The sequence below is a fragment of the Haliotis cracherodii genome, unplaced genomic scaffold (assembly GCF_022045235.1).
Source record: "Haliotis cracherodii isolate W230 unplaced genomic scaffold, xgHalCrac1.p SCAF_5, whole genome shotgun sequence".
NCBI classification, from domain to species: Eukaryota; Metazoa; Mollusca; class Gastropoda; order Lepetellida; family Haliotidae; genus Haliotis; species Haliotis cracherodii.
The window spans coordinates 45,005,201-45,027,810 of NW_027266308.1; the positions used below are offsets into that span (position 1 = coordinate 45,005,201).

General features: G+C 38.7%; 1 protein-coding gene across 2 annotated transcripts; it reads left to right on the forward strand.

The window, feature by feature from the left end:
- The first annotated feature begins 239 nt into the window (after nt 1-239).
- On the forward strand, nt 240-22,200 carry LOC139442495 (PHD finger protein 10-like). 2 transcript variants are annotated; one of them, XM_071223307.1, is made up of 14 exons: nt 240-300; nt 2,339-3,639; nt 5,323-5,444; nt 6,229-6,312; nt 10,235-10,302; nt 11,338-11,406; nt 12,448-12,576; nt 13,093-13,202; nt 13,539-13,668; nt 15,877-15,978; nt 19,118-19,271; nt 20,240-20,352; nt 20,960-21,084; nt 22,076-22,200. In XM_071223307.1, exons 1-14 carry the CDS (start codon nt 244-246, stop codon nt 22,098-22,100), a joined length of 2,589 nt encoding a protein of 862 aa, XP_071079408.1. In that variant the 5' UTR covers nt 240-243; the 3' UTR covers nt 22,101-22,200. The 2 variants fall into 2 exon arrangements, with proteins under 2 accessions (XP_071079408.1, XP_071079409.1); XM_071223308.1 differs by lacking the exons at nt 19,118-19,271; nt 20,240-20,352; nt 20,960-21,084; nt 22,076-22,200 and having other exon boundaries at nt 13,539-13,681; nt 15,877-15,955.
- The last annotated feature ends 410 nt before the right edge of the window (nt 22,201-22,610 follow it).

The window sequence follows — 22,610 nt, forward strand, 5'->3', positions numbered from 1 at the left end:
GATTCATTCTCCTGCACCCAAAATGTTTTGATCTGTAAATCAGTATTTAACTAAGGAATATAGACAGTGAAGAACATTTATTTTAGTGATTTCAATTAAAAACATATGAATGATCGGAACAGACGAAACAATGTACTTTTAAGAAATGATGAGTAAAATGCAAGCACTGGTCGCAACATTTTTTTAGCGGTCAGCAGTTCGTTGCTCTTCAGTTACCGGAGGTACAGATTGCACTCATCCAAGATGGCGTCGTTTTCAGAAAGTGACGCGAAAACCGAAAGACTTATCGCCGATACAAGTGTAAGGAATATTGCTCAGATTTCTTAGTTTATACAGATGGAATTGTCACGTTCAGTAATACTTTGTCATATATTTTAAATTCCTGCACGCAATAGGATGCAACATTTATCTGAAATGAAAGCGAAATCGGTCCTTTGTTCATAGTGTCTACACTATTAGCCTAAGTCTCAGTCTCAGTTTGCATGTTTACGTCTAACACACGGGTTCCCAAAATGCCTCCATTTTCGTTACCTGGACCCCCATCCCTGTGATTGACTCAATTATCACCCCATTTCTTTACGAAGATTTGTCTTAACCATATGCTTCCTGAAGTCTCTTGGTTTTAGTGTATTTTACAACAATCTTCGTCATACTTGTGGGTCAACAGTCAAAATAAGACCCTTTTCACTGCCGAAACCGAGAACTTCATAAATTGGCACTAATAAATCTATCTGATAATCTAGATTACACTTCCAGTGGAGAATGGAGTGTGATCTGATGTTTTAAAAATAAACATTTATCTGAAATTTCAGTACCTCTCACAAAGATTTCATAACATATATATTCTCTGACATAATATATAAGTTGCTGTGATAACTGATATGGGGAGTAGTGCACTTTACCGGGCGCACTTTTTCAGATCCAATTAGCGCTGTGGGGGCTCGAACGCGCTTCGCCGGCTCACCGGTTCTGCTAATTAATGCGTTAATTAGTCGACGCCCTACCACTGGACCACAGGCGCTATCACATGTAATTAATGCTCGTTCAACGGGTCATTAGAATCACCATTGACATGCACGCGTAATCAGTAAACAATGAATTGCGCATGCGTATGACGTCACGGTCCGCGCTCCCATTCATCTTTTCTTGAAACCACACCCGCTATTGTTTTTGTCAGCATGACCGACCAATGGGATTAAAAGGATTAACGCTTTGGAGGTAAGAATTTATGGCTCACCCTTGCCCAAAGCAGGCTAACCCTAATGACCGAAAACGGGTGTTGGATCGTAAAGACGTGTAAGTTTCCCTAAGACCGATAAACGGGTGTTGGATCGTAAAGACGTGTAAGTTTCCCTAAGATCGAAAACGGGTGTTGGATCGTGAAGCGAGAGTCACCAGAGCGTGAGGCACGGTAACGGTATAACGAGACAGCGGTGGCACTATAGCGCGGTAATTGAGCGGATGGTAGAGCTCGGGCTGCGCCCGGTAAACTGCATTGTTGCCCTGATATGCCTTCAAACAAATGTATTGCCTATAAACAAATGTATGTCAGACGACAGACTATAGATTATTGATGCATACACAGGATATGTCAACAAGTTCAAAGATAGAGTAGTAAGATGCAATAAGTTTGCATTCATAAAAATATATGTACATGATGTAGATGGATAGATAAATAATTGCTGGGGCAATAGGTACCCAAATGTTTGTTAATACAGCTGTAGCTTACCATACTTACAAGTCTGCAATCATGGCTATGCTATGTTGACATTGACGTTCACTGATATGGTCATGTGTAATTGTTTTTTATCCATATTTGTGTCCATGTGGAAAGTGTAAAACTCAGGCAAACCAGGGAATAACTATGCTTAATAACAATGCTTAAATTTTCCTTAAAATTGAAACTGAATAAAACTGACAGAAGATGTAAACAAAGTGAACAATGGTAAACATTCTTATCTCGATCAAGCAGGGCTAGCTACAAATTCTAATTGCTGCCGGGTTGATCATTGTACCAAAATGCTGAAGTATTTGTGATGCCTTACCCAAACTATGGATTGGACTTTCCTTGTTTGAAACAAAACTTTGTGATTGAGTGAAGAAATGGGACCTGCAGTGGAAATTATTTGTGTTCATTCTCACTTATCATATGTATAGGACACAATATGTTACATCCAGTTGAACATATGCCAGATAATAAAATTATTGAATTACTTATTTTAACATTTAAGCACATTGTAAATTTAACACTACGTTTTTACGCTTACAAAATATTTTATATCAGAGCATCATTAGTTAGGATTTACCATGATTACCAAGTGTCATTTAATCTTATAAGGAGGGAGAAACAGCACTTGCAGCAGCACAGGATTATCACCATGTGGACGTTCCAATTCAACAAACAGAACAGTCCAAGGATGACAATACTACCCAGAAACAATCAACATCAAAAGAATCGGAAATTGAACCAGCTACTGAAAAGAAGTCTGCAGCTGATTCAAGTCAAATGAAAGGAAGTACCCCATTGGCAATTCTTGGCAACATTGTGGACTACCCAATCACTCCTGAAAGCTCAGAAGATGACCAGGAGGTAGATTCGGTCAGTCTGGTAAACAAGGAGAAAGAAACAGAAGCACAGGCACAAAATGAAGAAAATACATGTGAAGACACTAAACCTGACAGTGTCGAAGGACAACAATCTAAAGAGGAGTCTGTAGAACATAGTGTTGAACCAAACCAAGAAACGTCAGTTGCTGATAAAGTGTCAGAGAGTATAGAAACAACAGAGACTAGTGAGGAAGTTTCAGCAGGTGATACTGTGAGTAAATATGTTAATTCTGATAGTGACAGTCATGAGACAGAGCCTGCAAAAGATGATAAATCAGGCTCTAAAGATGATTCAGAGAAAGTTTCTGAGAGTACAGAACAAACACCAAGTTGTGAGAAAGAGGAGGAAAAAGAATCTGAAACGAAGTCTTCAAGTGTACATGCTGACAATGAAGTTGATGATATTGAAGAAGTTTTACTGGTTGAGGAGCCAGTGGAAAGACGGAAAGCTGGACCAGAGCTGGAAACTGAAACAGCAGTAGATGATGCAGAGACAGCTTCTCAAGGTAGTGCAGAGTTTCAACCCCAAATAGATGAGAAAACTGAATCAGAAGTAATGGATGACACCAAGAATGAGGTGTCTTTAGTTCCCGAAAGTGAAGGTAAATCTGACATCGACAAAGAAACTCTTCTGGACACCAAGCCTGAGTGTATGGATGTGGATGGTGAGGAATCCAACCAGGATGTAACCATGGAAACGGAAGCTGTGGCAGCTCCAGCAGCAGGAACTGATGCAGAGGATGGAGACTCTCTATTACCTGACACAGATGGGGAGGTAAAGAGACCAGTGTCCAAGCCGAGTAGCTTTCCTATTACTGAAGCCTTCCTGGACGAGAACAGTCTCAGTCTTGACTGTGTGTTGGCCATCAGTAGCACGGTGCCTGAGGGGGAGACTTCTGTGGACATTTCACTGGGGGGTAGCATCAATGCATACAGTAAGGATAGCAAGGACTGTCCCACCCCGGCCAAGAGATCACGCCCAGGCAGTGTGATGAGTGGGGTAGAGCCAGATCCAGACTTGGATGATGATGGGTAAGTTTATCACGGGTATTATATGTAGTTTATAGAGGGTATCAAAAGTCATAGACTAGTCTCTAGTCCTAAGAATGCCAGGTTCCATTGATCAAACATTTGCATCACAGATTATGGTGCTTGGTTTGTCAGAACTAAGGGGGTCACATTAACATAAGACTTTCTTTCCACATTACCGGTAAGCTACTAGATGATTAACAGGATTAAGGCATATGTTTCATTTGTCATGGTCTGTCATCCATCGTATGTCCATATCATCATCTCCTCAGACACATGGCAGAAGCTCCTCAATGTACTGAAACTTCACATACTTGTTCCCATCACTGATCATTCTGATGACACCCTAATTGTGTCATGAGGTAGGAATCCTATTTTCAAAATGCCCAGCACAGCAGCCATATTGAAAAACTTATTTTTGACCGCTACTCAGCCATCTTTTTTCAAAATGTAATGACATTTGGCACATGTGTAGTTACTTGTGGGGCAAAACACATATTTTCCGTTTCTTGCAAGATTTTAACCCTTATTGACCTTTACACATTGGGACATGCTCTTAATTTCTCTTAATTAAATTAATTAAATTACTTTAATAATGAGAGGCAAACAGTGCCTATGTGCTGGTTCATCTCAAGTGGGAGGAGTCTTGATGTAGTTCCGACCTGAATAGGCTACTGTGCTCATTTACTGTGGAAAGACCATGTTTATTAACTTCAGCATTTAAGGGTACTTCAGGAAGTAATCGCATTGTAATCAACAACTTATTGTAAGATGTAAAACAGGGAATGAATATTCAGTACATGCAGTATCAGCATACTGTTTTTATACATACTGATTAAACGTTTTGACAAAAATTATTTAATTGTAAATTTAATTTGACGAACAAAGAGTTTGCTGTCATGTTGATGACTTGCATCAAAGTTTCTTGTCAGTATTAATGCAGAAAGTATTTGAATATGATGATGATGATGATGATGATGATGATGATGATGATGATGATGATTATGATGATGATGATGACAGCAACTTCTGTTAAGTGGCTGTTGACATTTATAAATGTTGACTACATATTCAGGTGAGCTACAGTGCCATGAAACTATTTTTTAGTTTATCATGTTTATACTTAGTTTACGATGTTGACAGATAACATGAACATGATGAATGCCCTGACCCCAAATGGAATGACATAAACAGTGATCAAAGTATTTAGATAACTCTTTTCATCCCACTGAGCATCTGAGTAGGTATGGTAGCTGAAATGGTTTCAGTTATGAAAAACAGGAAGGGAAGTAACCATGTTAACTGACCTTTTACATGTTTATTTAAAAAAAACCACCACTTTGTTGCATTATCAACTTTTGCCCATATTGCTCACCCTAAACCATTTGTAAACTAGTCCTGTGCGATTGTTTGACCACCGGTTGCTGAAGACCTATTCTACCCCGGATATTCACGGGTCTGTTCAGTTGGTATTGCTATTGTTATAAAGACTGTGAACTTAAATTATGTGAAAAGGAACCCCATCAACAGGGTTTTACCATGGCCTAAAAACTATCCATTCTATACGTATTGCGTATTAAACACATTGCTGCGTTATGTAAACTTTGCATTGATTTCTTTCAAGTTTGAGTCGTTACAATGTTAATTGTTTCCAAGGGACTAATGAACTATGTGTTGTCATGATAGAAACTTCCCAGCTGAGAGCTTGTTTGAGTACCAATGGCCGTTGGACGGTGGAGAGTGGTATATGCTGCAGGAACAGATCAGTGAATACCTCCAGATCAAGTCTTTCAAGAGGAAATATCCAGGTAGGTTGTCATGGTTTACAAAGTTTTGTAAAATTTGAGGCAGGAGGCAAGGCAGTTGGAGGAAAAATAAACAAAAATATTTTTCTGATTTTTATCTGTTCTTCAAACAGTGATCAAAAAGTGATCTAAAATGTTACACTGTGCACCATGTGTGGTAAGGTGGTAGTTGTCTGTGTTTAGTTTATGATATTGTACAAACACTTATGATTTGCTGGATTAATCATGAAATAGAAATAGGTGGGTTTCAGATATATATTTATACACTTTTCATGTTTACTTTTTCCGATCAGCAGGTCTGTCACCAAGATGTGGCATCTAACAACACTAATACCTGGGGGATTTGTTCATTCCTAATGTATTATTTGTAAAATATGGCTTCATGGTTACTACTCAAAAGAAGTTATTGAACACCAGATTTTTCATATGACTATAGTTAATCATGACTGGTTGGTATTTCAACACACAGCCTTCCAACTGTGGATGTTCTTTAACTTAAGTAGTATGTGTTAAAACATACCATTGTATTATGATTCTTATTTATTTTGTAATATAACATATACAGAAAATTCTTTTATTAATCAGCATAAATTTGTTTTTGAAAATTATGTTTATCATGCTCATGCTCATGCTCATGCTAATCTGCGCCATTAGTGTAGCTTTTCGTGATCATCTTTTGTGATGTAAGATGCAGTGCCAAACTCCATAATCAATTAAGAAATGTATTGTTTATTTCCAAGAAAGCAGTGAATAGGTAAAGTTACATATGTCACTGTTGGTATTTCAGACCTGTATCGCCGAACATGTGACAAGAATGAGAAAGACTTTCTGCGAGAGCGAGGTGTAGTGAGTGAAACACAGTCTGACTTGGGTGAGTTAACACATCACACGTATCATGCATGGCCCCCCGATACCCACCCAGCCTGGGACTTACACCACTCACTTGTCTCAAGCCTGAGTCAAGTCAAACTTCTTTCATTGTAGTAAGATCAGCTGGTATTAGTCCTTATCACAGCGTGTATACTAAAGTAGTAAAACTAAAGTCTCCTGAAAATTAGGCCAAGATACAAGTTTGGGCTGGTAGACTTATAATTTGTTGGAACAAACTGCACACCATGATTTAACTTCATGATCTATGTTTACGTTACACATGTTACGTAAACATGATAAATGCTCAAAGGTTGCAATATTTTCAAAGGTTAATATGATATAAACAAGCTACTTAAAAGAAAGAAAGTTCAAATTCAAGTGGCTGATGAAGCTTGTGAAACTCACAAGTACACACATGTATTACCATGGTTGTCAGATTAATTTACATATGCAGTATAGTAGACATTATACTAATATTGGATAGAAATATGCACTAACCTTCTAACTAGGGCCCTTATGATTTATTGTTTAATGACAAAAATGTATCTAGAACTCCACGAACTCCACACAAGTCACTAGTGCATTTCTTTCTGACTATGAACAAATTTCTTCTGACCTATATGTTTGAATAAAGGAAAAGCTTCAGTCAACTTCAGTGTATGCATGACCAGATCATGAGTTTATCTAAATACTTTTTACCAGGGCTCCGGTCAGTACATTTCTAATCAGACATTTTGTACCTAATTTTTAAGACCTGGGCCCACTTGCACAAAGCGATCTTAGCACTAAGATTATCGTAAGCCTATGTTAAAGTATGGGAGTTATGATCCTCTTTGGGCTAAGATTGTTTTGTGCAAATGGGCCCTGCAGCTGGTATCTGGGTAGGGTCAGGTAATAGGGGGTTGGGTTCCTGGGTAGTACATTTAGACTCTTCTCCGCCCTACTGCCAACCTAGTTTTTGTAATGTATAAAGTGAAAGGTGAACAGTGCAGTGTTGTAGTTATGCTAGGTTAAGTTCAAGATGTTTGGTCATGATCATGGCTTCAGCTTGTTGTGTATGGTTGTTTATTGTTTAACATACTCAGCAATATTCCAGTAATATGACAGCGGCTTGTAAATAATAGATGTTTTGGCATCAATTAAGCTGCAGAACCAAAATGTCAAGAAGATAAGGGGTTCACTTACAATGTTTAATGATACTGGGTTTCATCTGAAACTTAATTGAAAAACATTTCTTTTGCATTTTGAATTAGTCAATGAAATTGATCAACTTAATCAAATGACAAGCATGTCTGTTCATGCTGCATCAACGTATTCCTTCTATACAGGTGTAGAGGTTTGGCAATCTCATTAAAATCAGATCACAGTTCTCGCTATCACTAAACAAAGATCTGAGGACATCCCATTATGGGTCACATCAGAACAACCTTTCATCAGACCAATCAAAGCGTTGCTTACAAGATCATGAAAGTGACAGTTGGAATGTGTTTTCTAATTGTGCAACCTCGAAAACGTTAACATGGGGTATTCCGAAAGACAGTTACGGCCCGTACGGCTGATTCCGTCAAAATTATCGTCTGTCTCTCGCTTCCGTGGGATAAATATTTGAACAGAGGAGGCATTGCACAGTACGTTGGAAGCACTGCCATACAATTGCAACCATATATTAGACATTCATGCATGTTCGTTAGTTCAGTTTTCAAAATTTTAATCGAGAACTGTGTTAACATATTTTTCAAGCGTAGTCTGAAATGGAAGTCGCCAGGTTGAAACAAGTGCCGTAAACCTTGAGAAAGCTGCTTTCTAATTGGTTGATGTCGACTTCTTGTTATTTGTTTCAGTGGTACAATGTTGTTTTCCATTAATAGTGCGGTTAAAGAACCTTATTTATGACAGTTTCAGAAGGAAATGAACAGTGGGTGAAAACAAACAGTGAAGTGATAAAGGTTAAGATAATACAATCATTCAAAATCATTTAAAATGTCATGATACATTAGATATTTCTTGGATGATATATAACTTAGTTAAATGATTCTCAAATTCCTCCTGATTCTTGATTGTTTACTTTATGATCAGTTTTCAAAACATCTCTATTCTTATTTGTTGTCATGATAGTTGTGGAAAGGCAATTAAAAGGGCTGGAGTTGAACCATTGAGTGAATAATCAGTCAGTAATTTGACCTGGACAGTCGGGATGATTGTCAACCAACGATCATGTCTTAATCAAACAAAATTGTTTCAGATTTTGAAAATATAGGATATAATAAAATCTTTTGCAAGTTTATTTATATAAACATTACGACAGTTGCAACAGTTATTATTAACTTTTCTATTTTGTAATTCAAATGATTTTTTGGGTATAAAATCATAAAGAAGAATGAAGTTAAGCTATAAAGATAAAGATATAAGATATAAAGAATTTCAAATAAATTATGTCTTGTGATCAGTAAGTTGATTGTATTTTACATAATTTTTTTATGACAACCCAAAGTTTGGCCTATTTATTTCTTTTTCTCTCTATTTGCTGGGAACAATTAGTAAAATAGCCTTATGGTACATAGGAGTTAATTTGCATTGATTTCATTACCAAGTGGACGTTTATATTATTTGATAAATATACAATGGGTTCTGTCTCCTCATATCGGCCTTAAGTCCTTTTATAATTATTATTTAATATGGTATTATCATGATTTTTTAGTGTGCTATTTCATGATGAGAATTGATTTTATAATAGTCAATTAATGCTTGATGAATAATGATAGATTAACAGATAAATACACTTACCTGCGGAGTGACCAGAAGCTGTCATCTGAAGTAGAGAAATGTTTGGTCTAAAGTACAATGGAGTGTGGTATTTGTAGTCCTGTGATGATCACATCATGGGTAATTAGAGTGTAAATGGAACGAAGCGATGTACCCTGAAGATTGAGTCAAATTTCAGCCTGTAAATTAACTTGTTTTAATCAACACGTTTGGCATCATCGGAAACCACAGGTTGTTTCTAATGTAATTAACTTAACCTTTGAGCATCATCCATTGATGCCGTCTAGCACTGTAGGATGTATCTATCTTGTCAGTCTGACACTTTAACCCCTTGAAATATAGCCAGTGTATTCATTTGTTTTAATTATCACCTCTATGATGATGTTTGGGTTAAATCTAAGGTCTTGTCAAAAGGTTTGTTTCACAGTCTCCTGCAACTGTGTTTGCGACACTAATCAACAACTTGCTACAAGCATGCTGTGGCTGACAGGGCAGTGTGCCTTAGGGCTCTCTGCCACACTGAGCAGGATAGGGGTAGGTGTAGGCTTGGAGACTAGAGTTACCTCCCCTGCTGGACAAAGGGGATGGCTGTAGACTGAGGTGGACCTCTCACTGTGATGATTAGAGGTCAGAGTGGAGTGGGGGAAATGTAATAGTGCATGTGTCTTGGCTTGTCATAGTCTCGTGGTGGATAGGGGTTGGAGTGATTGACAAGAACAAGGTTGCTCACCCTCAGTTCTGTCAGTTGAACTGCAGATGTTTAGTTGATTTGGTTCTAGGGATGGCAGCAGCCATGTTTCTGGAAATGGGTTTACAAGATTGATACAGTGATTTTGTCTGATGTAAATGTTTTATTTAACTACTAATGACAGTTTTTCTTCTGTTTACTGGAGTAGAGTATTTTAAAATTAACAATGATTAAAGATGGAAGTCATTGTCATAATGTTAAAAATTATAGATTACGTGGCCATTAATATTTACAATACTATAGTCATATATAGGACCTCAAAACCCTCCGAAGTTTTCGAAAATTTGTAGTAAATAGGGCATTATGCTGTTATTTGTCTCGATGATGAAAAAATAACAAAGTGACACCTAAATTTTCACAAGTGTAAATCTTTGATTTATAGAATGTAATTTCATGCTGCTAATCTTTGCAGGTTTGACAGCTCTGAGGAGTGAGGAAGTGTATGACTTAATGCATAAAGATTATTCTGAGAAATACCGAGTAAGTAACAACACCACCAGGTCCTTCTTCCAACCATCAGTACATCCTGAAAATATCATTACCTTTGGTAGGCATGTTAAGGACAACACATTTTATGTGTATTTTGTGCCTTTGTCGGCAATTTAGCCAACTGTCCAAAGCCAGAGTCAAGGAAAAATTGATTTAAGTTTTATCAGTATAGTTGATAATCATGATTTATAGTCCACATGTTAAGATTATGATCTACAGACAATGGTGGAGACTGCTATGTCTATAGATAGATTTATTGATGAATACTTTATAGTTTTATCATGTTTATACACATTAAGGCAAATGTATTAAGTAATATATCAGTGACACATTTGTACATTATCAAATTAGCAGCAATAATATTATTTGTGTTGTTTTTTCTTCCGCAATTAAAACATAATGTATGTTCAAGATATTCAGGAGTGTTGGATTAGAATAATGAAAATGGCTGGGAATAAGGATTGGGTATTTACGATGGCTGACTATAGGAATAATATGGCTGACTACCGTGTTGTACGACAGTCAGTGAATATAAACTGTAACTAATTTGTAATTTGATTGTTGTTACTGCATATTTTGTGTTATGCTAGGGCCCTGTTCGTCAAAGCGTTCCTAGCGCTATGACGATCATTAGTATTTACTTATGACAGTCTTAGTGCTAAGATCACTTTGTGGAGCGTGGCCCAGGTATGATGTACTTTTGGAAAAGAGTTCTGACCTCTGTACACTGTAAGAATAGTCCTACTGATTGTTATCTCAGTCTTCAGTAAGATATGTGAGTCACAAAAAGGATGTGAAGAATGAGGTGGCTATATTGTGTGACCTGGCCTGGTGTGTCCTTGTGGCCAAACTGCTGTCAACCACTAATTTGCCTGTTGTAGATGTGATGTGTCAGGAATACTGATGACTGGCATAACACGACATTCACTCACTCAGTATGACTGTTTTGTCCAAGTTGGGACTGGGATTTATTACTTTGTGAATTGATGTTGTTTGAGAAACTAACTTGCTGGTTTGTATCTGCAGGAGTATGCCCATGTTCTGCATGAGAAGGAGAGACAGACTATCAACAACAAGCACAAAGAGTATGAAGTGGTATGTGTCAAATGTCTCAATATGTGCTCTTTATAAATGACCAAATGTTGAATAATAAAATAGGGCTGGCTATCGATATAGATCATAGATCAATAAACGAAAAAAATCGAAGAAAGAATGTTGAGCAAGTATGCAAGAAAGTCTTGTAAGAAATCAACATATTCTATGCCTCTGGTAAGTGATACATTTATGCATAGATTACTTTGTGGACATTTGAGATATTAACAAAAACAGTTGCTTTCCACCTATATTGACAATAACAAGTGTGTTAAGGTTAAGATGAACTTTATTTCATCACAGTAGTTTATGTAAGTTATTAATTATGACATAATTTTCATATTGATAATTGTTCATATTTTTTCCCATCAACGATAATCCGAATATCAGTCTTTTAGCCAGCCCTTATATAAAGTCATTCTATCATGCCACCATTGATCCAGCAGGACCAACTCTGTATAGATTATAGGGCAGAGTTGGTCTTTGCTTCAACTTCAGTCATATGAAACAAAACTAAGGATTGGGTATTTACGATGGCTGACTATAGGAATAATATGGCCGACTACCGTGTTGTACGACAGTCAGTGAATACAAACTGTAACTAATATGTAATTTGATTGTTGTTACTGCATATTTTGTGTTATGCTAGGGCCCTAGGGCTATGACGATCATCACTCCCATACATTAGTATTTATTTATGACAGTCTTAGTGCTAAGATCACTTTGTGGAGTGTGGCCCAGGTATGATGTACCTTAGGAAAAGAGTTCTGACCTCTGTACACTGTAAGAATAGTCGTACTCATTGTTATCTCAGTCTTCAGTAAGATATGTGAGTCACAAAAAGGATGTGAAGGATGAGATGGCTATATTGTGTGACCTGGCCTGGTGTGTCCTTGTGGCCACTAATTTGCCTGTTGTAGATGTGATGTGTCAGGAATACTGATGACTGGCATAACACGACATTCACTCACTCAGTATGACTGTTTTGCCCTAGTTGTTGTGTTTGTTTTGCAACCAGTAATTGTGTGTTTTCCTCTGTGTCAGCCAAAACTAGACAAGGGCAAGATGGGAGCGTACATCAAGAAGGCGGTGAAGGCCGCAGCTGACTTCAATGCTCAGTTCCAGCGGGAGAGGCGGGAGGAGAGGAGAGCATACTTCGATCTGCAGACTTTTGTAAGTCATCCAATTGGACTGTTTTTTGTGTTGGAACTCTGAAATATGAAATTTGATGAAATGTTACTTACTTGATGGTTATGTCTAAAAAATGTTTGTGTAGACAGAATATTCTTTGGGATAATTTCTTCATTCACCAGGGGCGATCGGGTAGCCTAGTGGTTAAAGCGTTCGCTAATGACGCCAAAGAACCGGGTTCGATTCCCGAAATGGGTACAATGTGTGAAGCCCATTTCTGGTGTCCCTGCCGTGATATTGCTGGAATATTGCCAAAAGCGGCGTAAAACCATACTCATTCACTCACTCACTCACTCACTCATCATTCACCAGCAAAATTTTGCTATTTCTTGATGCTTGTCCCTGATGAGTATATTCAGTTTTGTAGGTGGAACTCTCAAATCTCATTAACATCAGATCTTAGTGCATGCTATCAAGCACCGTGATCCTATTTTAATGAGATTGGTGGAAATCCAGTGTTCAAGTATTGTAAATTCATTGCTTGATTGTTGTGTGTAGATGGTGCACTACCCAGCTGGCAGATACAAGAAGCTGCCTCCTGAGGCCACCAAGCCGGACGCATACCCTGTTCCTCTCATCCCTGGACAGTTCCAGGACTACTACTGCAAGTGAGGACAGCTCAGACAACATACAGGCTTCTTCATCACAAGTGTTTTATTGGCTGAACAAATACAATTAACTAATTCTCAGTTGACAGTTAATGGATGTATTCTATAATTATTACGAATACTAGACCTCCATTACATCATTGCCAGAAATCCTGTTTTTCGGCTGTCATCACACTATAAAAGAATTCAAATTTTCAACAGAAGTCTTCTTCACTGTCAATTATCCATAACAAGTTGAGATACTGAGTATCTCCCTACCCAAAGCTCTTTCGCATGCATGAGACAGGAAAACCTCACTTCTTTCCTGTTTATCACAATATTGATGTCTTATTTCAGATACACAGCTGATGAGCTCCGCTACTTACCAATAAATACAGCTAAGTTCGACCCTCCCAAGAAAGTGTCCAATACCCTGGTGAAGCCGTCAAGTGACCCTGACTCGTCCGAGGTGGAGGACAGTACTGAGGTAATACACTGAGGTCAGCAGATATTTTTGGGTTTGTCATCACCTCCTGATGTGTGTGTGTGTGTGTGTGTGTGTCATCCTCAATGCACGTGTGCTGCCTCCGAGCGGTCACATCATCACATGATTATTGTCATCATCACACTTGCTTGGCCCATCCCATTTATGACTCATAAGTCCCTTGGTCCAGTATCTGGTGCAAACATCTTGTCTTGTGTCTGCCATGAGTCCCTAGGTCCAGATTCAGGTGGAAACATCTTGTCTTATGTCTGCCTTGAGTCACTAGGTCAACATCTTGTCTTGTGTCTGCCATGAGTCCCTAGGTCCAGTATCAGGTGCAAACATCTTGTCTTGTGTCTGCCATGAGTCCCTAGGTCCAGTTTCAGGTGCAAACATCTTGTCTTATATCTGCCACGAGTCCCTAGGTCCAGATTCAGGTGCAAACATCTTGTCTTATGTCTGCCATGAGTCCCTAGGTCCAGTTTCAGGTGCAAACATCTTGTCTTATGTCTGCCACGAGTCCCTAGGTCCAGATTCAGGTGGAAACATCTTGTCATGTCTGCCTTGAGTCACTAGGTCAACATCTTGTCTTATGTCTGCCATGGGTCCCTAGGTCCAGTATCTGGTGCAAACATCTTGTCTTATGTCTGCCATGAGTCCCTAGGTCCAGTTTCAGGTGCAAACATCTTGTCTTATGTCTGCCACGAGTCCCTAGGTCCAGATTCAGGTGGAAACATCTTGTCATGTCTGCCTTGAGTCACTAGGTCAACATCTTGTCTTATGTCTGCCATGGGTCCCTAGGTCCAGTATCTGGTGCAAACATCTTGTCTTATGTCTGCCATGAGTCCCTAGGTCCAGTATCAGGTGCAAACATCTTGTTTTGTGTCTGCCATGAGTCGCTAGGTCCAGTATCAGGTGCAAACTTCTTGTCTTGTGTCTGCCATGGGTCCCTAGGTCAACATCTTGTCTTGTGTCTGCCATGAGTCCCTAGGTCCAGTATCAGGTGCAAACTTCTTGTCTTGTGTCTGCCATGGGTCCCTAGGTCAACATCTTGTCTTGTGTCTGCCATGAGTCCCTAGGTCCAGTATCAGGTGCAACCATCTTGTCTTATGTCTGCCATGAGTCGCTAGGTCCAGTATCAGGTGGAAACATCTTGTCTTATGTCTGCCATGAGTCACTAGGTCCAGTATCAGGTGGAAACATCTTGTCTTATGTCTGCCTTGAGTCACTAGGTCAACATCTTGTCTTGTGTCTGCCATGGGTCCCTAGGTCCAGTATCAGGTGCAAACATCTTGTCTTATGTCTGCCTTGAGTCACTAGGTCAACATCTTGTCTTATGTCTGCCATGGGTCCCTAGGTCCAGTATCAGGTGCAAACTTCTTGTCTTGTGTCTGCCATGGGTCCCTAGGTCAACATCTTGTCTTATGTCTGCCCTGGGTCCCTAGGTCCAGTATCAGGTGCAAACTTCTTGTCTTGTGTCTGCCATGGGTCCCTAGGTCAACATCTTGTCTTATGTCTGCCATGGGTCCCTAGGTCCAGTATCAGGTGCAAACTTCTTGTCTTGTGTCTGCCATGGGTCCCTAGGTCAACATCTTGTCTTATGTCTGCCATGGGTCCCTAGGTCCAGTATCAGGTGGAAATATCTTGTCTTACCGGTATGTCTGCCTTGAGTCACTAGGGCAACATCTTGTCTTGTGTCTGCCATGAGTCCCTCGATACAGTAGCAGGTTACACAAAAATTAGTTTTGACTTAGTTGATAGCCACTTTTTGTTCCTATTAGTTTCATACACATTCACTTGCCATCTAGCTGCCTTCATGAGAACACATGACGCCAGGCAGCTTAGAAAAACCCTGGCCATGAGGTCAAGTTTGCAAATGGACCTCATCACTAACAATGCTTTCCTACATCACCACAGTACTGGTATGTGGCGATGGGTCAACCACTTTTGACAACCACTCAGTTGTCCGCATGATTCAGTTGTTTAGATAAGAAACAGTTTGCCAGTTCAACCAGGCCCTCATTAATGTTGACAAATGTAATGTAATTTAAATGCAACATTACATTACAATTTACTTTCTACAGAATAACCTATGATGTTACTATGGAATAAATTTGTACATTTCTTTCAATGTGTTTTTGCTCTGAAATGAATGTTGTGTGAACTTTTCCTGAAATAGGTCCTTTCTCATTACATCTCCCTTCATTGTAGGATAAAGTAGGGTCGGCCTCGGAAGCGGACAGTGACGGCGATGCCAGCAGTGACTCGGATGGGAGTGAGTCAGAAGCTGAAGAGACCAAGGAGGAACCGCTGGTATGTACAACTGTCTTTCTTCATGTCTTTTGCACACTTCGGTCACAGGATGTTTGTCACTCGGAAAATGTGAATGTGAATAGTTTGTGAAGTCACATCTTGGTGTCTCCTAAACAGCTGCAGTTGGAATTCCCGGACAGAATTTGTGCCAAGTCACATATGCTTGTTTTACGAGGCAACTAAAAGTTATTGGATGGTCAGACGCAGTGATTTGGTTATTGTGTGTCATCATCAGCATGGGACGTTGCTCATACTATCAACCACTGATTTGGCTGGTCCAGACTTGATTCCTTAAAGCTTCAGTGATATTGTGTGAGTATTGTTGACTGCAGTGTTAAACAATAGTCACTCTATCACTCTGCTCCTTTCCCTTTCTGTTGATATGGCAGTAACATTGTCATGATTGAAACAATCACACTTAATGCTACACAAATCTAGAATCTTTCAGATAATGTTTTGGTGATCTAACCTAAACACTCTTTTCTAGGAGTCTTTTCATCTCAACTAGCCTGAATGGCCATGTGAGCATATGCCATCATCACAAGTCAGCATCCTTAAACTTTCTACATTTTCATCTTCTTCTCCAAAATGGCGAAGATGTGTGTGTGTGTGTGTGTGAATTTTTGTCACTATAAAGGGTTCAAGTTTGTTCAAAGCATCAAACTTGGAATTTCAGTATGGCTGCCAGTTAGCCATCTTTGATTAAAAACAATAAAAGTTAAAAACTCTTCATCTCAAAATCTTAAACCTTGTATAGTACCTAGTTTGTTCAAGACATCTTGATTGGAAATCAAACATGGCTGCCAGTGGTCACATTGGAAAATGCAAAAAATCATGAGTCATCCATCATATACTTATCCACCTCAGAAACCACTTGACCAATGAAGTTGAAACTTGTCATGCTCGTTCCCACCAATGAGGACACCTGAATTGGTCAAGAGCTTGGAATCTGATTTTCAATTATCATGACAACCATATTAAAAAATCTATTTGTGTCCATTACTCTCTCATTTTTGGTTTCAAAATGTCATGAAATTTGGTACATGCAGTGTTAGTAGTGGGACTCAATATATATGTTCCATTTTTTGTGATATTTTGAATTTTGACTTTCATCATGTTGATTTCGTTTTTCACTTTGACCTTGATTTGACCTTAATTTGTTTGCACTTTGGCCTTACTGAAAGCTGAAACGTCATATGGCCATTATTCACACATTTTGTTTGAGAATGGAATCATATTTGGTATATATGAAGTTAGTAGTGTGCCTCGACACAAATGTTCCAATTTTTGCAATATTATTAATTTTTACTTTCATTTGACATTTGCATTTTGGACCATGACCTTAGATTTTTTCAGCATGCATATCCTTGCACTGTAAACATCATCTGCTCAGGAAGAATTGAACCAGTAAAGTTGAAACTTGAAATGGTCCACATTTTCCTTTCGATGAATTCATATTTTGTTCAGATCATTAAGATTTTGAAGATGGGAAATATTGTTTTAGAAGAATTATTCTTCTTAGAAGGTTTATGAGGCTCAGACTTAAAACTTTGTGTGAAGTAAATGTAATCGTTGTTTATTGCAACAATTGTGCTACAGAAGTGCAGATTTAGAATTTTTTGGATAGGAACTATTTTCAAATTATTTAAAACTTTTGTCCTCAGTATTTATTCAGAACATATTTGAATAGCAATGCTGACAGTAACTTTTTTAAGTTGCTATTTGACATTATAAAGTACATTGTTGACTACATATCCAGGTGAGCTACAGTGCTTTTGCACTATTTTCTAGTATAAAAATGCTCTGAAGTGGTTGCAATTAGTTGTAAAATTACTGATGTGTCGTAAAGCAATATTTAATTAACTATTAATTCACTGTTCTGAAGGGTCTCCTCCCATTAGTAAGACAGCCCAGTTGTGAGACACCTTAAAACAACAATGTCAAACCTGGTTGCACATGTTAATCAGGTAATTAACCCCTATCATGAAAATGGACTTGTCTTATTATAGACAAAAGAAATGACTCAAGATGCTTGATACCCTCTTTTACTTTATTTCATTCAACATTTTAATTCATCCATCCCTTAAATCCACTGTTTTAAAATATTCGCCACTTAGAGTTCAGTTAAAGTTAATTTCACAGTTGGAGATATCCCCGAAAGGGGACCTGGAGAGTACCTCTTTGACTGGTAATGAACTCAACCTGCTGCAGACCTGCCATGATAAACTCATTTATTTCCTGAGAATATTCAAACAGAATTACTGGCCTACTCATATTAATTAATCTGCTAATCATGGGCTGTGACCATTGTTAAGTGGGTAGACTGGCTGTGTTTGATTAACTAATCCCACCTACTCCACTGTCTTACAATGGGTGTCTCACTAATGGGATGTCTTACTAATGGGATGTAACCTTCTGAAGTGTTATCATGATTAACTCATGTACCGTAGGTAACCTCAACTCTTCCAAACAAATAAGCTCTGTAGTAAGTGTACAGTACATCCACCTAGTGCACTCAAAACAACCCACTCGTCCCACAGTAGATGACCAAATGGGGGAAACACAAATATGTTCCTACACCCGAAACACAAGTGTCAAAACATGTGATATCACCCTGGGCAAGTGACTTACTGTATTCAACATAATAAGCACCCAGGGCACTCTCAAAATTAGAAATAGGGGACTCTTATTAGAATATCATTTTGGTGAGAGGAAAAAACAGAGTTGAAAGATGTATTTCAGCCTGAAATGTTTATGTAAGACAGATATATTTTTCCAGAATTTAATTGCCAATAATTAAGGGTGCATATAGCACGCGAGTGCATATTATACACGAATATATAAGTCTTGTGTACATTAATCAGTTGGAAGGGGTGGTAATTGGGATTGTTCACTAGCCAATATATTAGCAAATATTGCTGTAGGCGCTTATTAGAGCAGGGCGCTTATTACGTCGAATACGGTAGTTCAAATATGCCCATGTTCACCCAGCAGGGAATGGGTACCCGATTGTGAGGAGGATGTTAAAAAAACACCTGTAGGCAGCTTGAGCTTTGTATATAATAAATAAACATTGTGGGTGGACATATCGAATGTGTTCTCCTTGACACTCTGACTCACTGTGACCATCTACACCTAGGCTGAGCCGCTTCCTGAGGAGAAGTGTCGTATCTGCAACAGCACGGATCCCCCACCGCCGGAGAAGAAGGTCCCTCGGAGGAAGAAGGTGAAACAGGAGAAGTTGGCAGCTGACGACCAAGAAATGATCAAGTGTTCCGAGTGTGGGACTGTTGGTTAGTGGCAATTTAGAAGCTCACTTACTTTTCACTACCTACGCGGATATCCCCTTTTTGAAACAAACTAACACATTTGGTGATATATTAAACAGTATTAGTCAATTACTAAAAGAAAATTGCCATGAAAACGAAAATCACAGAAAGTACTCCTGCTTTTCTGTTTCCATGGTCGCTTGTCCTATTGATACAGTTACAGGACCTGTGAAGATAAGGGGTAGAATAGGTCTCCAGCAACCCATGCTTGCTGTAAAAGGCAACTATGCTTGTCGTAAGAGGTGACTAACGGGATCAGGTGGTCAGGCTCGCTGACTTGGTTGATGCATGTCATCAATCCCAATTGCGTGGATCGATGCTCATGATATTAATCACTGGAATGTCTGTTCCAGACTCGATTATTTACAGACTGCTGGAATATTGCTGAGTTCAGCGTTAAACGGCAAACAAAAAACAAACACGCAAACATAGCAGTACACATTTGTGGAATGTCAGCATTGTGTGGTGGTCCGATCTATTTCAAACCTGTTCGCTGTTACCTCTTGTCTCTAACATGTCAAGCTAAAATATAAAGCGAATTTGACAACATGCAGCATGTAAACAAGTGATGTCATGACATGTAAGATTGGACATTCTTTCATCACCTGCCTTGGTGAATCAGTGGGAAAACAGTGGGTTTCAAAACTACAACATGATAAAATAAAGTGGCAGTCGGTTTGTGATGTGTGTCATCATGCAATGCTGGCATACCTCAAGGCACATGCTCTCAGCCACTGGTTTGCCTGGCTTTGACTCAATTATCTACCGGCCGTTGTGATGTAGATGGAATTATGCTTCCTAAAACAAAACTCACTCACTCCTCCCACTGCCATGCCCCCTGTATCATTTCATGTTTGGGGTGATATTTTTGAACACACCTCCTGACTTGATATTTTCTGGTCTTATAGCATCCCCCTATATTTATGTTGCAGGACACCCAAGCTGCCTTGACTTGACCAATGCTATGGTGTCAGTGATCCGAACCTACCCCTGGCAGTGCATGGAGTGTAAGACCTGTGTGGAGTGTATGGACCCCTATGATGAGGTCAGTACATCAGATTTCATTCTTCTAGATTTGTACATGTTCAATACAATAAATCATGACATTATTTTATTTGGTTTAATATGTGCGTTTGGGGGGAATTGATAAAATATCTGAAATAAGATGTTCATAGAACCAACCTTAAAAACTTAAGAGGCTAGGGGACAGGCTTAGCTAATTATTCCTATTAAATGCATCAGTTTCATTGTTTACAACATGAAAAGGGTTCTATGGCTGTAAGTTTTCACCAGAATTCGCTACCCAAATTTTAACATTTGACTATTGCATGCTGTTGGTCAGATGAATTGTTTATATTTGTAGTACGATCTCATATGCACATTATCTTCACAAGATTTAACTCTCACAAAGTAAATTCTGTTTGGTGTTCTTCCATTCCCAGTTCAATGAAGATGGGAATGTAAGAACACCAACATAACTTACTTGGTGAGAGCTTTCCATGGGAGGAAAAAACATCCAAACTCATAATTCGTGTATAATGCGCACCCCCTTCTACACAGCTGTGTTTTTCCGAAAAAAAGTGCGCACTATACTCAAGAAAATACGGTATATCTTGTGAAGATTATGTGCAAATGTTGTGTGATTGTTGCAGGATAAGATGATGTTCTGCGACCGATGTGACCGAGGCTACCACACGTTCTGTGTGGGCCTGAGATCTATACCCACTGGCAGATGGGAGTGCCGGAGCTGCAAGGGAACAGACACACCACGATCGAGGTATTTGGGCAGGGAAACAACCCGTGTTTTTTGGCCTTTCTTTTCCATGTCACAGTGAATCTTCCTTAGTCTTGGCCCAATTGTTCCAGGAACTCCATCGACCAGCCATTATAACTGGGACCACTTGTATTTGTACATTGTGACATTACTCCGTAACCTTGATGCACTTCCTGAAATATGTAGATCTGGACAATTCAGTAGGAATGCAACTGTCCGAACTAATGGAGGTTTACTGTACACATCTTTTCCAGTGATTGCTGACCTTTAATTTCTTTTCCTATCCACTCATTAAGCAAGACTTTGGGTTGATTTGGAAACTTAGGGGTCACCTGACTTGTTACCTGTGAAATTGATTTGCCAGGTTTTAGAAATATAGTTAGAGACCTATGTAGATTGGTCGTATTTGTTTCAGGGGCTAATCTATCAAAATAAATAGGTTTGACCTTGTATTATTGTTTTTAGGCCTGACTTCCTCTTTCAGTATGCAGGAGTATAGCTGTATATAAAGTATAAACTGTGTGCATTGTGTTACACACCTGTGGGGGATCCTGGGTAAAACCATAGGCCCCCATCAACCTATACTTGGCGTATGAGGAGATTAGGTGGACAGCTTTGCTGACGTGGTTGGTTGAATACATGTTATGGTATCCCAATAGTGTGGATCAATGTTCATGTGATCAGTCACTGGTTTGTCTGGCCCAGACACACTTATTTACAGACCATTGTCATATAGCTGGAATATTGCTGAGTGTGGCATTAAACAAACTTTGTTCTCTTTGAAGACAATCTCTCTATACTTATTTCTATAGTGAACAAAAAAGTTAATGGTCATGAATATTTTTTTGATATTCATTTTGTAGTAAGGACTAAGTGCAAATTTCATAAAAATATCCCCAAAATATTCATGATCACAAAAGTTTATTGTTCAGTATAGATCACATTGGAAACCCATGCCATTGCAGTTCAATATTCCTGTTTTTCTTGTTTTCAGAAAGAGGACGACCACAGCGAAATGACCATTTCTTTTGCTCAGCTTTTTACTCATCTCAAAACATCAACATAGATTTTCTTTTCATCACATTGCTTGGCAGCTACAGTATTTATGAACAATGAAATAAATTCTTTTATTGAACAATGATATCGACAGTGGTGTTTTATTTTCAACAAGGAATCAAAGAAGGAAATATGTGCCAGACATAAACTGAGATATGATACTTTAAGAAATTCATCTTTCTTCACCAATATAATATTACTGAATAATTTGCAATGGTTTGATGTGGATTCTTGGGTTCAAATCTAAGAATAGCCAAATAATAATTCTTAATTTGTCTGGACCATATTTGAACTTGTGAGTTTCACCAAACTTGTAAACAAGCATCTCTGAACTTTCCAGCAACACTAAATGGACATGCTGTGATAGAACTTAGATAAAGTTCAAATCAGTATGAGTGTGAGTGAGTAAGTTGGGTTTAACGCCGCTTTTAACAGTATTCCAGTTATAAGTGTCAGCTTAATGTGTGAGGAAA

Excerpts from the sequence above, each read along its gene's own strand:
- LOC139442495 (XM_071223307.1), top strand. The coding sequence starts at position 244 with ATGGCGTCGTTTTCAGAAAGTGACGCGAAAACCGAAAGACTTATCGCC. Across the intron at positions 13,669-15,876 it reads AGGTGGAGGACAGTACTGAG|GATAAAGTAGGGTCGGCCTC; the intron begins GTAATACACTGA and ends CCTTCATTGTAG. Across the intron at positions 21,085-22,075 it reads ACAGACACACCACGATCGAG|AAAGAGGACGACCACAGCGA; the intron begins GTATTTGGGCAG and ends TCTTGTTTTCAG.